The 16940-nt window shown below is 32.0% G+C and overlaps 1 protein-coding gene across 1 annotated transcript in view; it reads right to left on the bottom strand.

Annotated features, from left to right (window-relative positions):
• The window catches only part of LOC126974633 (synaptotagmin-5-like), a 69522-nt gene extending 56171 nt beyond the window's left edge, over positions 1 to 13351 (bottom strand). Inside the window, exon 1 of the mRNA XM_050822144.1 lies at positions 13043 to 13351. Coding sequence (XP_050678101.1) covers positions 13043 to 13333 — 291 coding nt within the window. The 5' untranslated portion in view covers positions 13334 to 13351. The remainder of the gene's footprint in view (positions 1 to 13042) is intronic.
• Positions 13352 to 16940: the final 3589 nt, after the last annotated feature.

A 16940-nucleotide genomic window follows, 5' to 3' on the forward strand; every position in this document is an offset into this window, starting at 1 on the left:
CAGATCCTCTTATACCATAGTGACATAGCTTCCTGACCAGCGTTGAATGTTGAACACAATCAAAAGCCTTAGATAAATCATAGAAGATACCAAGTGCATTCTGTGATTCCTCCCAGGCCTCAAAAATATTTCTGATGAGTTCAACACCTGCATCCGTGGTCGAGCGTCCCCTAGTTAAGCCAAATTGTTTTATATGAAGTAACTTATAAGTGTTAAAGTGAGTAAGCATTAGGCTTAAAATAATTTTTTCAAAAATTTTACTTAGGGTCGGCAACACTGAAACAGGGCGATAGTTATTCGGGTCAGAAGTGAGTCCCGATTTAAATATTGGTGTAATTTTACTATACTCCAGAAGTTCAGGAAACACTCCATGTTTAATACAGCTATTAAAAACTAGTGCTAGATATGGTGCTATGACGTCAATAACAGAACTTATTATTTTTACAGATATGCCCCATATATCAGCAGTTTTTTTCATTTCTAAGGATCTGAAAGTTTTAATTATTTCTGCTGGGCTAACAACACTGAATTTGAAATTTTGTTTACATTCCTTAACATTTTCCGAAAGAAGTGTCGCGGCAACACTAATGGAGGAGACAAGGGTGCTTGAGATGGAAACTGGAATGTCAGAAAAAAATCTCTCAAAAGCAGAAGCTACTTCCTGCTCAGAGTGGATTTTTGTGTTGTTTATTATTAGATTATATTCAAACTTGCAGTCTTTCGCTCTTCCAGATTCCCAGTTAATAACTTTCCAAGTAATTTTTATTTTATTTGAAGCATTTTTAATTATTTCTCTAATATGCATTGACTTTGACAGCTGAAATTATACTGAGCTTAAGCTGAGACAGTTCAATGCAAAACGACAAGTTCGCATTACACAAATAGACCAGTGCCGAAGCCTTTGAAAATTATAAAAAGTGAAACAAAATAATAGTAGGTTGAAACCCATTGGAAAATCACAAGAATATAACAAAAATTAATGGAAAAATAAATTACGGGCGATATGAGGTCGGGAAGTGGAAAAGGGGGGGGGGGGGGTTTAGGGTAAGAAATGGTTTATCTTGATTTTCGGCCTATTGAAAAAAGTTAATTGGCAAAGTTGTAGGTAATAAAGAGATCTACAACTTTTGTAATTACACTTTTTTCACATAACCTCAAAATTTAGGTGAAAAATTTAAAAAACAAAGTTTTTGGTTTTTTATTTATATCTTTTTCAAAAAAAAAAAAATTCTACGAAATTTGGTGAAAACTTATTTTATTATGTCCCAAATACACTGTATTTTATTTGATTTAAAATATTTATTTTTTCGCCTTATTTTAACTTAATATCAAAAAAGCACCCTAATTTTCAAACGAAAATTCTGACGTCAAAATATCAGCTTTTTTCAAAAAGTTTGGGGGCGTGTAAAAAAAATATAAATTACAATTGTAAATGTTCGGAAAATTTAAGTCCAACAAAAGGCATTTCATAAAGAATTCATACCTGTTGTTTCGTAGCAGCAAAAATATATACCTTTTCCACTTCCTGACCTCAGATCGCCCGTAATTTCTTTTTCCCTTAATTTTTGTTATATTCTCGTCCTCTACGAATGGGTTTCATCCTACTGTAATTTTTGGTTTCAAAAATTATCGACCCTGGTCTAAAAGGTAAGTTTTACTTAAGTAAAGTCTGAGCAAAGTCTAAGTACGCTGTATAAATCTCAACCTCATTGGTAGGTAATAATTAATGCTCATATTATATACCTCGCCAAATATATAATGTGTATGTAATATTAAAAATTTAGGAATAGTAACTATAAACTATTTTATCGACGAAAATACCCGACAGTTAATTCCAAAACCCTACTCCAATACCCTAACCCTACAGTCTGTAGCTAATTTATTTTTATTTTAACAAAATTCACCTTAATTTGTAAAATAACGGCAGATTAATTTCAACGTCCTGTGCGGGCTCAATGTTGGTGTTATTTTAAAGGCAAAGGTGTAGAGTAACTAACATTATAAAAAAAGCTGGCAAATAACTGTTCTTTTGTGATTGCTGAAGGGAGAAAGTTTATTTTTACAGTACCTACATGGGGCATGCTAAAAGTTTTGCTCTTCTAGCTAATCGGAACTATTTGAATTTCGAATGTTGAATTTTTTTAAACATTGCAACCTTCTTAAATGTAATAAAAAAAACAGTTGGCGTGAAATCATTTGTCAATTGTTTTTATCACACATCAAAGTTGTACCTACGCAACGAAAATGGAATTAAGTCGAAAAGAGCGATGATTTTTTATGATTTTATAAGTTCTCTCTTTCCGGAAGACTGTGCCGCTCGTCTTCAAAATGCTTTTGGGAGAGAAGCACCTTGCTTGAGCACCGTGAGGCGATGGTTTGCTGAATTTGAGAGAGGTCGGGTTTCTTTACATGACGAATTTTGTGAAGGGCGGCCTTCAACTGCCGTCAACGAAAACAATGTGACTACTGTTAAGCGGCTTATTGAAGAAAACCCGCGGTTTACCTATGAGACAATTCGAGGAATATTGGGGATTGGTATGAGCCAAATTCAGAAAATTTTACACGAAAAATTGTAAGTTTGGTCGGTGTCAGCCATTGTGGTGAGAGTATGCTCTCAGTGTAAGGATCTTAATGATCTAAGGTGAATCTGCACCGAGCCAAACATATACGAGTATCTTTATCAGCTTAGTTAAAAAGCAGTAGCTCAAAAAGGAGGAGGTTCTGAATTCAATCGGTATTTTTTTATGTATGTACACCGATTACACTGAGATTTATAATCCGATTTACATGATTCTTCTTTAGTTTGATGCGCAATGTTTCAATATATGACGGTAATAAAGTAACCTAATCTTAATATTATAAATTACAGAACAACCTATTACAGACACTAAAAAGTAAAAAATAAAAAAACTACGTTGAAATAAACCGACTTCAAAGCCTGAAAAGAAAAGATTGTAAAATTAGTATAAAATTAATTATTATTCTCTTTATTATAATATCATATTATTTTCTAAATTTATAAAAACAATATTACAAATATAAAAAATATAATTACTATTATTATAAAACTCAATAAAGATTTAATTTATTTCTTATGCAAACCAAATACTATTAATATTAATAAAATACTACCTTTTCATTGGTTTGAAGTCGGTGCCAAGATAAATGTAAAAGCAGGTACGTACCTACACTCGCCACGCGTGACTTTGAGAGGGATAGCTTCGTCTAGTACAAAGCAACCCAAGCGAGCAGGCACCGACTTAAACCCTATCAATAAGAAGTATTTTATTTATATTAAGGTTTGCATAAGACGTGTATGAAATTAAAACTTTATTAAGTTATTTATTGGAGGAGGTGGACAAACGAACGTACATACGGGTTATCACCAGACCCAACAACTAACAATACAACTCCAGAAGAATCCCAAGAGCGTTGTCGACTTAATTAAGTAGCGAATAAATGTATATAATATGAAGTCAAAACCCGTTGACTGACTTGGTGGGTGTGGATTGAACCACAGACGCGTCATGATTTTAGTGAAGTTGGAAGAAAAAGCGTTCACGAGCTTCTTAATCCGTGTGCGCTAATGTTTAGTGATACGTAAATACAATGTCCTACAAAAATTGTTTTGCAGGACAAAACTGGTCAATATCGTATTATTCCTTAGTACCTACATTTACAAAAATCTACAACACCATACGCCTATTTCTTATTAATTGCCTACAATAAGTATTTTATAGCAAAAACATATTTAACTGCAGTGGACAGCTGGTGTGGAATAAATAATTTAAATACAAAAAGGCATGCTCATTTGAATTATTATAACTAATTTAAAAACTCATTATTGAAACACAAATAGGATGCTTAAAGGCCAAGCTAGCTTAAAAGAGTTTATAAAAATTGATAACTCATAAGTTTTTGTACGAACAAAAACACGCTTGCCTTAGAGACTTTCGTAATAAAAGAATCAATGAGCTTGAATCCGTAGAACAAATAGTCCAGCGAACAAAGAAAGTGCCTTTCTGAAATATTATTTTAGCAGAATTGCAATTATTGGATAAAACGTCGGCTTGTATTAATATCGGTAAAGAGTGGTTGTAAGATACCGTAAAGTTACTTTCATAACTTAAATTGCACGCTATGTTTGCCTGTCATTGGGTGTACCTATATGTAAGCTTTGTAAGATATATAACTAGTATAGGTCTATATATGTACCTGTTACCGGACCATGAAAATATAAATATATAAAAGATCTTAGTACTAAGGACTATGGCAAGCTTTAAACGAAATGATAATTTAGTGTCCCTAAAACTATTCAAAACGTTGCTGTAAAGACTTTTCCCATACAATAAGTGTGTGATCCACACAAACCCGCGCGTTTTGCCTGAAATTTCTTGCCTCACACAGCCACTTTGTGAAATCAATTACCGGCTGCAATTTTCGGACTTCAACTTCAGCGCTCGTTACCTTGAGACATAAGATGTTAAGTCTCATTTGCTAATTTCACACGCTACGGCGCCCTTCAGACCGAAAGACAGAAATGTTTAAACATTACTGATTCACGGCAGAAATAGGCGCCGTTGTGTTACCCATAACCTAGCCGGCATCCTGTGCAAAGGAGCCTCCCACTGCTTGCATCCTCCTTATAAAAAAAGAATTGTAAAGCCAAAAGAGATAAGTTTCAATATGTATGCTTTTTTTTTCATCTTATATTATTAACTATAGAATACATAGCTAACCTTTAATAATTGTGGCGAAAACTTTAAAAGGTACTTAAATAATATAACACTCCCCGTTTTATGAGGCGCATTTTTATAACGTCGGTGTAAAAGCATAGTTTATGACGTAGAATGTTTTAATGTTTAGGTAGCCTTAAGTATCATGTTTTAAAATATACACTGGCTAAACGGTTCAATGCCCGCATCGTAGACATAATTAAAAAGTACAGGCACCTTGGTAGCTAAGTCATTCCAAGAGACATCAAAACAAGAGAAATAAAATTTGGAAAATAGTTCATTCAGTTTTTGTTGTACTTATTTATACTTTTTTAATATGCCGTTTGAAAATTCCTCATGTTTCTTTAATGTTAATAATTAAGGATATCTAAGATATTGGACTTTACTTGAAACCATATTATATCTGTACATAGATAATTATACTTAACCTGGATAACTAATCAATGCAGACCCTAAAAGCACTTATAAATTTTATAAAAATGTTTCATATGACATAAGTAAGAACAAAGAGATATTTGGAAATTTCCTCTAAGAGGATAAGATGAGTGGTTGTATGGTTGTAAGTCTTTTCAATTCTAAATTATTATCGATCTGATATTAAGAAGAGATATCTTTCCTTAAATGATTTGACTTTGATGTGTTTTTTGATTGTCGAGTTATAATCGGTAATGTATCTGTCTATTCTTTTATTATGAATTTTGTCATAAAATAAATATTATATTTATTATTAGTGATAACTCTCGACCGTTCGTGAATTTAAATAGTCGCAACGCTACAATACATTAGTTAAGCTGTATCGTTATGGGAATCATTATCACATATTATGCGTCTATTTACAGGAATACGCCCCGCTTTTAGTAAACTCTATCATTACTTCCCATAAAACGGTATATTCAATGTAAACACTTTAATTCAAACAATAACCACCGCTTTTGTTTCCATATCTAACCATATTTTTTTTGTCTTCTGTAAGAACACAATGAATTTAGATATATTCCTTCTTTAAAAAAATTACCGCTACAAAAATTAAAATAACACTATCATATATATGCTTTTACAACAAGATCCCAGAAAATGTTGAAACAAAAGTATTACGATATTTAATTGAATTGTTAAAAAACGTTTGTGCGATAAAGGTTACTATAACATAAATGACTTTCTTAATAAAAGACTGGGAATAGAGCTAATACCCTCAGGCTATTAATAATAAATTTTATTACTCGATACTGCGTTACGTTATTTTTTATGAAAAAAAAAGAAGGCCGCTGAGTTTCTTGCGCCCGTTCTACACAGGTCTGAGGCATACTTTTTCGAATAGGTGGTCATTTTTGACTTTAAATAAGTGATTTCATATACTATTTTTATAAAAATATTCGAATTCGAACATGTAAAAGTAACAAACAATATGCACAATGAAATAATATTGCATGATATTTATTTAGAATTGTAATCGTCTACTGACTGTGTATTTATAAACACTTTTATAAGTAAAGTTATTCCAAATTTAAAACTTTTGTCATTATCTTACTGTGAATTACATGACACGAAGATGTAATTTTAAACTTGGAGTAACTTTACATTGCGTTTATTAATAAGATAGCGAGTGCTTTAAGAATCTGTACTATTCATAAGAACACGAAGCTTGCGTTAATCTTTATTGTACGAATAGGTTTGTATCTTTCTTCGAGATATATTCGTTCGCGGCGCTGCCTGTTGAGCGTCGCAACAAGTGCTGCATCGATCAGACACGAACTCTCTCTCCACTCTCCCCACGAAACGCGCCCCCACCCCTCAAACCTAACACCCCCAAAAGCTGATTTATTATTATCATCTCTCGAAACTTTTTCTTTAACCTGTGAAGCGCTTTATTTTAAGCGAATATACCTCTAGTATTTGATTGGCATTCAAATAATTATAATCAGTTTTATCAATGATATTGCATTTTTCATATTTCTAAAGATATTGTTTCAACGTTCTGCTTGAAACAAGGTTATAGAATGTTTCAGAAGTTAAGAATATAAATAATACTACGTTTGTACTACATAATCGATGTATTTCTATCTTTACAATTATCCATCCTTTTAATTTTAATATTGTGACACTTTTTTGCGTTTCACTGAACTCTACAAACAGCTACGGAATTACTACGTACTAACACCTACTACGATTACTTTCAGTACAATACAATGTAATGTTTCGCAAGGCCGTCAAAAGGTGGAGCTGTTTACAGAAAAGAACTAATCTTGATTTTGTGTAGCTAGGTCCAATAGCAGTATTTCAGAATATTATGATAAAATTTTACATTAAATCTGTATATATTTTTCCTTACTGAAAAAGTTTCGCCAAAAGGTTTCCAGTTTGTTTTCTGCTAACCATTTTTCCAAATATTTGTTTTTAAATCAAATCCAATCAAAATGCGTTTATAAAATATTCGCCATTTACTACTCTCTACTTATTTACAGTGTGTGTGTAATAATGAGGATTTTGTGATTTTATTTAAATTTTAACTGAAGTAAGTTAATATTTACAAGTGTTTTCGTTGTATCACATTGCATAGTTTGTTATTAAAAAAAATAACGAAGTGAGTGGCAATAAGCTATTGCTAGTAATTAAGCTTTGACATTGACAACTGTCATTTTTATGATTTGATTTAATTAATTTTAATTAATAATATCCGAAGTCAAATCACTACCCTTCATGAATTTTTGCATCGCCGAAAAGTGAAAGTATAAAAATAAAATATTTTCAATCGCGCCTCAAACCTATTGAAATGTATTCTGCTTATGGTGTCCAGTTTGAAATTCATAAGATGTTGTCTCATTTGTCCAGTAATTTCACTAGCTACGGAAACACAGTAAAGTTTACACATTACTGCTTCACGGCAGAAATAGGTGCCGTTGTGGTACCCATAATCTAGCCGGCATTCTGTTTCTGATTCTAGTTTTTTTTTAATTTAATTTCCAATAATATTTCAGTTTTGAGTGATAATGATAATAACATTTATTTATTTGTAGCCTTTATTTCTAAACAGATGCCCCAATGAGATCGTTAATGTCTAGGACTTATCACTGCGTGGAATAAATCCATAAATGGTTCAAAGTGTGTCTTGGCACAATTTCTAATATGATTGTCAGAACTTGTCACAAACTCGGGCCCGTCTTCAGCCTACACTATTCTCTTGGGAAATGAAATTTAAGCGAAAATATGATACAATAAATAGAAAGAAAATTGAGAACGATGGAAATCAGTATTTGGTTTTTAGGGTTCCGCAGCCAAATGGCAAAAAACGGCACTCTTATAGATTCGTCACGTGTGTCTGTCTGTCTATCCGTCCGTATGTCACATTTTTTTCCGAAAGTATAAGAACTTTACTGTTAAAACTTGGTAAGTAGATGTATTCTGTGAACCGCATTTAGATTTTCAAACAAAAATAGAAAAAAAAACAATAAATTTTAGAAATAATAATAATATAATTTTAATAATAAAACAATATTTAGAACTGAAACTTAATTTTTTTTTAAAGGATATTGAGGTTTCTTTGAATGTTTGGTTTTTTAAATATTTTCCTCTTTTTATTTATTTACCATCGTGATAGAGAATGAAACTTATCAAAATCTTGAGTATCAATAAGAACAGAAATAGAAAAAGACATAATAAGAATGATTTCTATCGAGTTTTAACAGGTTCTGCAACATTTTAAAATAGTACCAATATTGAAAAATATGTCACTAGACCACACAAAACAAATTAAACGGTATATCTGAAGGCAGGCTCTTATAGTAAGAGATTTGTAGTTTGTCCTTTACTATTTATATTCTCCAATCAGAAAATATATTACAATTTTTTGCATTGTTTAAGTTGTTAGTAAATTAATAGACCAGGGTTGATAATTATTGAAACCAAAAAAATAATAGTAGGATTAAACCCATTGGAAGAGGAAAATAATATAACAAAAATTAAAGAAAAAATAAATTACGGGCGATTCGAGCTCGGGAAATGGAATTCGGAGGGTGTTTAAGGGTAGAAAACGGTTTATCTCGATTTCCGAAACTACATGTCCTATAGAAAAAATTAAATAGCAAAGTTGTAATAAAAAGATCTACAACTTTTGTTTTCACACTTCTTTACATAACCTCAAAATTTATGCGACAAATTCAAATAACCAAGTTTTTGGTTTTTTATCTTTTACAAAATATTTTTTTCCACGAAATTTGGTGAAAAGTATCCTTTTCATATTCCAAATACACTACAATTTTTTAGATTTTAATTTTTCTTTTTCTTTTATTGATGAACTAAAAATTAATTTAAAAAAATTGGCAGTTGTAGATACTGCCGACAGGAGTGAAACTCCCTTAAATGTCTTCTTTGGTTTTCCACCGGAAAAATTTATTTTATTGTGTTTCGGCTAAAGTATAACATCTTTAATAATATAAAAATAAATTATATGCTTAAAATCGAGTCCTATATACGTCTTTTACTGTTCTGTGTATATACACCATATTTTATTTGCCTTAAGAAAATAAATTTGTAGTCTAATTAAATTTGTAGTAAGAATTCTAAAATACGAAATGTTTTTATAGTTTATTGAAGTAATGCCTATTGTGTTCGATCAATTCAATGTTTAATATTATTGGTTGGCTGTTGCTATGATTCAGTGGAAGGGTCATTTAATTTCGTAGTAGACGAAGTAATAACGAAGCGACGTTGTAAGTCATCTACAGTGAGGTCACGTTTGTTTAAAGATACGGCGAAGGGAAACGTAATTTTCCACGATAACTCAATAAATACCAAATTGTTTACTTCTTTTAAGAAGCAACAGCTTCGGACTTTAAATAACGTCCTATAATGTGAAGTATATGATTATCTTTATATATAATTCTTCTGTACGTGTGTTGACAGTGAACTCCTCCTAAACGGCTGGACCGACTTGAATGAATTTTTTGTGTATGTTCAAGTGGATTCGAGGATGGTTTAGATTCACAACTGAACTACCTCCAAAACGGCTGGACCAATTTTTGGAATTTAAGGTGTGTACAGGACGTCTGTCGAGTTCGCTAGTTTTATAATGATACTTCGATCGACCTGAGCCGTCATAAAGAAAGAATAAGAAAGAAAATTGTATATGAATCCATGTTAACAATACAAATCATTTAAATTCAAATTGTATTATCTGTCTATATTTATCTTTATTATTCAATAGCAGCAGAAGTTAAATATTAAGCTTGTGTTTGATTGATTGAATTTGATAAAAAAATTATGGCGTTTTCACAAAATAAAACTTGTAAGCAATAATATATTAAGGTTCAATGGTAATTAATATAGTCTTAGGTAGTTAATTTAACCAACAATAAGCTATTGACTAGCTATTGCATGGTCGTTGTATACATTTAATTAATTAACATATATATTAAACACACTACTGTTTGAATGACACACATACATTATAGACACATACATATAGGCTTTGACAAATAAACCCTTATCAAGATCAAACTTAGAAATTAATTGAATTATGGTTATAGATAAAATCAATTAGTTAAGATTTATAGATGATTGAAATTATTTTTCACATAGGCCTTTGTCCAGCAGTGGACCTCTTCCTGCTGAAATCGGTTGGAGGAGGCCTTTGCCGATTGACAAACAGATCAGACAGAAAATAAAATAAATATAACTATTACAATAAGTTATAAGATTTTAAAATTTTACGATTTTTTGGAGTAATGTAAGATACTTTCTTCAAACATGCATGGAAATATTGTCATTATTTTCGAAAAGAGAACACGCGTAGTAGTGTATCAAGTATCGAATTGTGTAGTGTAGTGTGTAGTGTGTGTAGTGTAACACAAGTATCGAATTTTCGGACAAAGAAAATAAAATCCATTGCAGGAGCGTTTTTTGAATTTGGAACATTACAACGCTCCTGCAATGTTGTATGAACCGGCGTGCTGAGGTATTTAGTAGTATTTAATAATACCTACTCTTTGATCGATCTCTTTTGTCATTCTTGGCATACCATATATGTGGCTGTATAGCCATAAATGCGTTGGACTGTCGGCACAGATGATAAAAAAAATTGGCGGCAAAGCTGAAAATTCGCCTTGATTTGTTATTTACATACCTACATAGAAAATATAAATTTAATAATAATTAAAATGAGTTCCAATGGTTCAGAGAGTGAAATGGAGATTCATTGTACTTCACCAGATTTAAGAACCCTAATTGGCAATGGAAAACCTGCATCCAGCGAAGTCAAAGGTAAATTAAATAGAATGTATAATATAAAAAAATGTTTTCATTTCCCTGCATTCTTTTGAGAAAAGCACTATATATGCCTCGGCGGGAATTGGCAATTGCCAATTCCTGTCTCGTATTTAGTGAAGTCCTCGCCTACGGCTCGGCCTTCAAACTCATACACGACCTGCAATTTCCTATTTCCCGGCCTTTGGAATAATGTACTATTGTTAAAATATCAATAAAGGCTGTATTATTATTACTTATTTATATACTAGCTGACCCAGCAAACGTTGTATTGCCGATATTAAAATCGCGATACATAAGTAACTGTTGATAGTTTTTGAAGTAGTTGTCGTTGATGGGTGAAAATTTGAAACTGTATGTATTTTTAATGCTGACTCTTAATCAAACAAATTTAAAAAAAAATGTCAAAAAATAAAAAAATCGTGTGGACCACCCTTAACATTTAGGGGGATGAAAAATAGATGTTGTCCGATTCTCAGACCTACCCAATATGCACTCAAAATTTCATGAGAATCGGTCAAGCCGTTACGGAGGAGTTCAATGTTTAACACCATGACACGAGAATTTTATATATTAGAAGAGTATCCCGAAGTTTTGTGCATTCTTTAAAAAAGCGTTGCCATAAGCGAGGAGTCACACTTGTCATTCAGTTATTTAATTCTGTAAATTACACGCGTATGAATCCGTTAAGAAAAATATTTTATATTATTAAGTCAATTTCTTAATGTGACTGTGTAGTGAATGTGTAATTAAGAAATTGACTTAATAATATAAAATATGAAATTAAATTCATATATTTATCCCAGACGTGAGGGAGATGGCTTAAAAGAGGTTTTAAATATCTCTTGTTAACCAAAGAAAGTACAACATATTTACGCTTGTAATTTCAAAGCGATTGCAAAGAAAATGCACTGCTTTCAATTTTCAATTGAAAATATTCCGTACACAGGCTTCATTCATCGGCTTGACCCATAAATGAATAAAAATATCTACAGTGAGATTTTACCGATTCCGGAAAACGGGCAGCCCTTACTCACGGAGAATATTGAATTAGACCGGCTTAACTTATTTTTATTGACAAAGTACTCCCTTTTATCTTGCTAAAGTAACTTTATCAATAACTATATAGGATATTACCTATTTCTCAAATGCTCATGACTTTTTGTTTTGTTTAAATTGCTTAACGATCAGATTGTAATAATAAATTGAATATTTAAGAAACACGACAGAAATATATAAAAATTATTTTCCCTTATTTTCATCTTTGGGGGAAGTTAGGTAAAATTAAAACTATCAAAGAACTTATTCAAAAAAGTAAAATGAAACATGCACAAAATTGAAAGCTTTTCCTTTTTTGAAGTCGGTAAAAAAAGTATGTACATATATCATAATATAATCAACATCATGTATTATATATCATACGATGCTATTCTATCAAACGAATTTGTTTTGAATATTACTAATTACAGCTATTGTAAAAATACTTTATTTGATTGAAAAGAGTGGCCGTTGAGTTTCTTGTATTTTCTTCTCACGAGCTCAACTTTTTCCGAACATATGGTAAAATCAGTAATTTAAAAGAAATATTTATATTGACGATTCAAAAGCACTTAATTTAAGCCTTATTGAATAAAGTTTATTTGACTTTTGAAGGCACAAACATTCACTTGCACATTTGTACGTTGTATTTGGATAAAATGATTGAACTTTTATCATCATAATAAGGAAATAAATACTAAGTTATACTATGTTATAATGTATGTAAAGTTGTAAAAGTACCAATTCTATGAAAGTCCCAAAAGCAATAGATTTAAACTAATTACAGTATATCCAAATATAGTTATATCCATAAGTGATTGGTATTTTTATAATTTAAATAACAGAGACGAAATAGATAAAGGTATTATTGAATTGCAACACAGTTCTTATCTAGAAGATTCTCGTTTTAAACTGAGAGCGTTAGCGTTCGTCCTAGAGCGCTACGGGTTACGAATGCAAAACTTGCGACTGAATAACATATTAGTTAGTAATTATATTGAATTACTTACATTTTGTCCAACTTCCAGTGGAGCCAGCAAGGGTGCTTCAGGTTTCTTTGGCTTTCGAACCACAATAAACAGAGCTGCAATAATCAGAACAGTACCAGCGCCGCACATGGCTCCAAGTAATGCACTCCATACATTGCCTTGCCACGGTGCACTGTTCCCCAATAAGCCCCTATCCACTTTAGATGCTTCATTCCAATTTTTATGATACTCATCCATAATTGCGTATTCCCTCTCCGCCCACGGATCCCCACTGAGCTTTCTGCCAGCCCACTTATCTACAGATAACAACATTAACGTTACTGAATCGATCCAAACTCTCCACGAATAGATAACTCGACTATCCTACAATAATGAGATATACCAACACAACGTAATTCAAGGCGTGTGTATTGGAAGAAAATTTTCCATCATTTTGCATACAGCAGCTATAAATTTAACGGCGAAAACATTGTAAAGTTCAGTTTTCATTTGCCTAATTGCACTCAAACATATGGTTCGTTATTCAACAGTGAAGGTTTATAGAAAAGTTATAAAAATAAACTTACCCATATGTAAATGCGGTTATTGTTAAATTTGAATTCTGTTTTTTTTTTTTTTTGTATTTATTGTAGATTTTTTTTACGGAGGGCGTAGGGACACGTCTGCCCTCGACCGCGTCGTCTTATCATTAAACTTGTTTACTACAGCATCGGCGAGAGCTTGATCTGACTATATTGCGTCGCCGTAATCCTGTTATGCTATTATTGTGTTTAAGACGTGCTTGTTTACTGTCAACGCTGATAGATATGGGGCAAAGTAATTTGTTCTGCAATTTGTGATTATGGACAGATTGTTCGGTTCTGTTTATTCAAATATAATGTAAGGATAGCTTACATAATATTATGTTATTTATGGGTGTGATTTTTAGATTGAAAGAATCTTTTTATGGAGTTATAAAATCTGATGTCTCTAATTATTGTAATACGGGTGACAGTAATGAAGATTATAGTATTTTTTTTATTTGTATGTATATGCAGACGTTACGTTTATCGGCAGGATTTTGATTGTTATTTACAAAATTTTCACTCTTTAACCGACTTTAAAAAAGGAGGACGTTCTCAATTCAATGTTTTTTACCTCAGAACTTTCGACTGGGTGAACCGATTTTGATGATTCTCTTTTATTTGAAAGCTGAGCATCAGCCAGGAAGCATCCTGTGTGGTCCCATTTCAATTAAGTCCTATTCTGTGAATGGGAAAACCACATAATTTTTAAATTTGTATTAAGTAAGTATGTGCGCAATAAGTGGACGAATAACTCAATATCAAACCAATCGAATTCGATGATTATTTTTTTATTGAAAAGGGTAAATAAGTATACTACAAGGATACCTAAATGATGAGTTTGGATAGAATTTGGATTTACCAGTGGGAGGCTCCTTTGCACAGGAAGCCGGCTAGATTATGGGTACCACAACGGCGCCTATTTCTGCCGTAAAGCAGTAATGTGTAAACGTTACTGTGTTTCGGTCTGAAGGGCGCCGTAGCTAGTGAAATTACTGGGCAAATGAGACTTAACATCTTATGTCTCAAGATGACGAGCGCAGTTGTAATGCTACTCAGAATTTTTGGGTTTTTCAAAAACCCTGATATGCTACCCGGATATTTAAGCTACCTACCTACCTACCTACCACCCTAACATCGCTATGTTCAAGTAATTCTCGTAGTCGATATATGAATATGAATATTCCTTAACGGGTTACAGTAAGGGTGTTATAATCAAATTGCAACTCGCTTACGCTCGTTGCTGCATTTCAACATAGCAATGTAAATACTAACTGTTCTATCTATTCTTGCGCTATTCGAAAGTCTCTTTTGAAATTATCTTCTGGTAGATTTTCTCTGCTGAGGTAGGCGTTACACCCTGACTTCATTTGTTTCATTAAACGGCACTGTCTCATATAAGCAGCACGCTTAGTAGGTCTACATACATTCAGAAAAACTTGTTAGTGTAGGTACTTCAGATTCACTCAAGATCGAAAAAAATATTAACAAAATAGCAACGACTTTAAAAAAACGATTCCTAAAAAATATAATTTATACACTAAAAAGTAAACAATAAATGCGTATTCCTCTATAACCTAATAATTATCTTATTTTGTAGAGTTCTCCTAAGTAAAATGACAATATAATGTAAGTTACAATTATTATTGTTACTTTTGGAACTACAATGTAAGTTTATAACTGCATACATAGTTATATGTGAGATGTGCTTTAATCGCACCAGCGACGTGAGGAGGTGAGAGGCGAGAGCGGGGCCGCGGTGAAAAATTGATTTAAGCATTTCTGAGTTTAAAAAAAGTTGCTGTTAGAATTGTCGGGGATCTAGTGCTCTGTAAACGGTTGAAATTGTGAGTCTTTTACCGAATCTATTACGGGGAGTTTTATGAAGTGCTACTTGATGTGATTCCTGCCGCCAAAAAAAGGAAAAACTAAAAACATAGTACTGGCTGCATCAAAGAGGATTGCTGTCAACTTGATCACACTACACAGGGACAAAATAAGCAATGTATTATAACGGGCCACTGTCACTTCAACAAGCATAAATTCACCACAGCCAGGGGTGTGGCCGAACAATTGACATGAATACTATCTCCACCAGCCAGCAGTTTGGAATGGTTTGAGTAAGATGATAAACCAACACGTACAATGGCTCAATCAGTAAGATACAGCCAGTTACTAGTTAGTGGTCTTAGTTTAACAGGGTCTTCACTATGGAATAGGATATTACAAATAACACATAGGGTTTATATGAAAAATAAATGGGGTATTCAAAATACTGAGTGTTCTTAAAGTGCTTTTTAAACAATATTATATTACACATGTATGATTACATACATTAAATGATTATTAACAATCTGTTACTTAAACTAGTTTAAAGCAAAAATTACAAATAGTTTTACTTTAATAATTATGGTAGTAATTTTAATAAAATGCCATCTCTGTAATTTCATAAGCACTACTAGCATATGTGTATTGGGGCACCTTTATTCTTAAGCAGCTTCAAAAGCATAAAATGTTACAAGAATACAATAATAGATGGCGCTATTTCTATATTTCAAATACAATAACTATGAAAACTTTAATATTTACATTTATTTATATTCATTATAACTTAAATTGCATTAATTTTATTATCTACAATAAACACTTTTTCTTCTGTCAATTAAATCTCTAGCTTTTTTCCTCTTTCTTTTCAAATGGAAATTCTTGTTTATATCTTGATACTGCAAGGCTACAAAATGCTGTAAACAAAATCATTAAAATTATTTATAATATTGCACAGTATTTGAAATTTTTTCAAAAATTAAATATGGATAACATTGCAATTTACATTATCTTGCATGCCTTTCAGAAACATCTTCGCTGCAATAATTACAAAAATATTTTATTGGAACATTAGAATTAAGTCGTTTATTTCACAGCTACAATTTATTATTGTAAAATTGCAAACCTAAAATTCTGTCACTGGTGCTAGTGATGCAGGACAGTGTGGGTTCATCAATATCAGTTACCATTTCTGATGATCATCGGACTCATATTGTATGCTTCAAGCCCATAAAAAAATAATCTGTGCCTATATGTCATATTATATTTCAGTTCAACTATTATGTCTTAACTTGAAATGAGCTTCTACCACAATGTTTAATTTATTTCATAATTCATTTGTTACTTAATCACAATATCTGGCCCATTTATCATTTAGGTTCATTCTTACTGTTATACTACTTATATATATATGTTACTTACTGCATGACATGATTACGGTAACTAAGGGTAACTGGCTGGCGCCCTTCACATATAGTTAATATTTGTCAGATATGTCGACGATGTATAATATGTTGTGTATGAGGGGATCA

Source organism: Leptidea sinapis, chromosome 33, assembly GCF_905404315.1.
Source record: "Leptidea sinapis chromosome 33, ilLepSina1.1, whole genome shotgun sequence".
NCBI classification, from domain to species: domain Eukaryota; kingdom Metazoa; phylum Arthropoda; class Insecta; order Lepidoptera; family Pieridae; genus Leptidea; species Leptidea sinapis.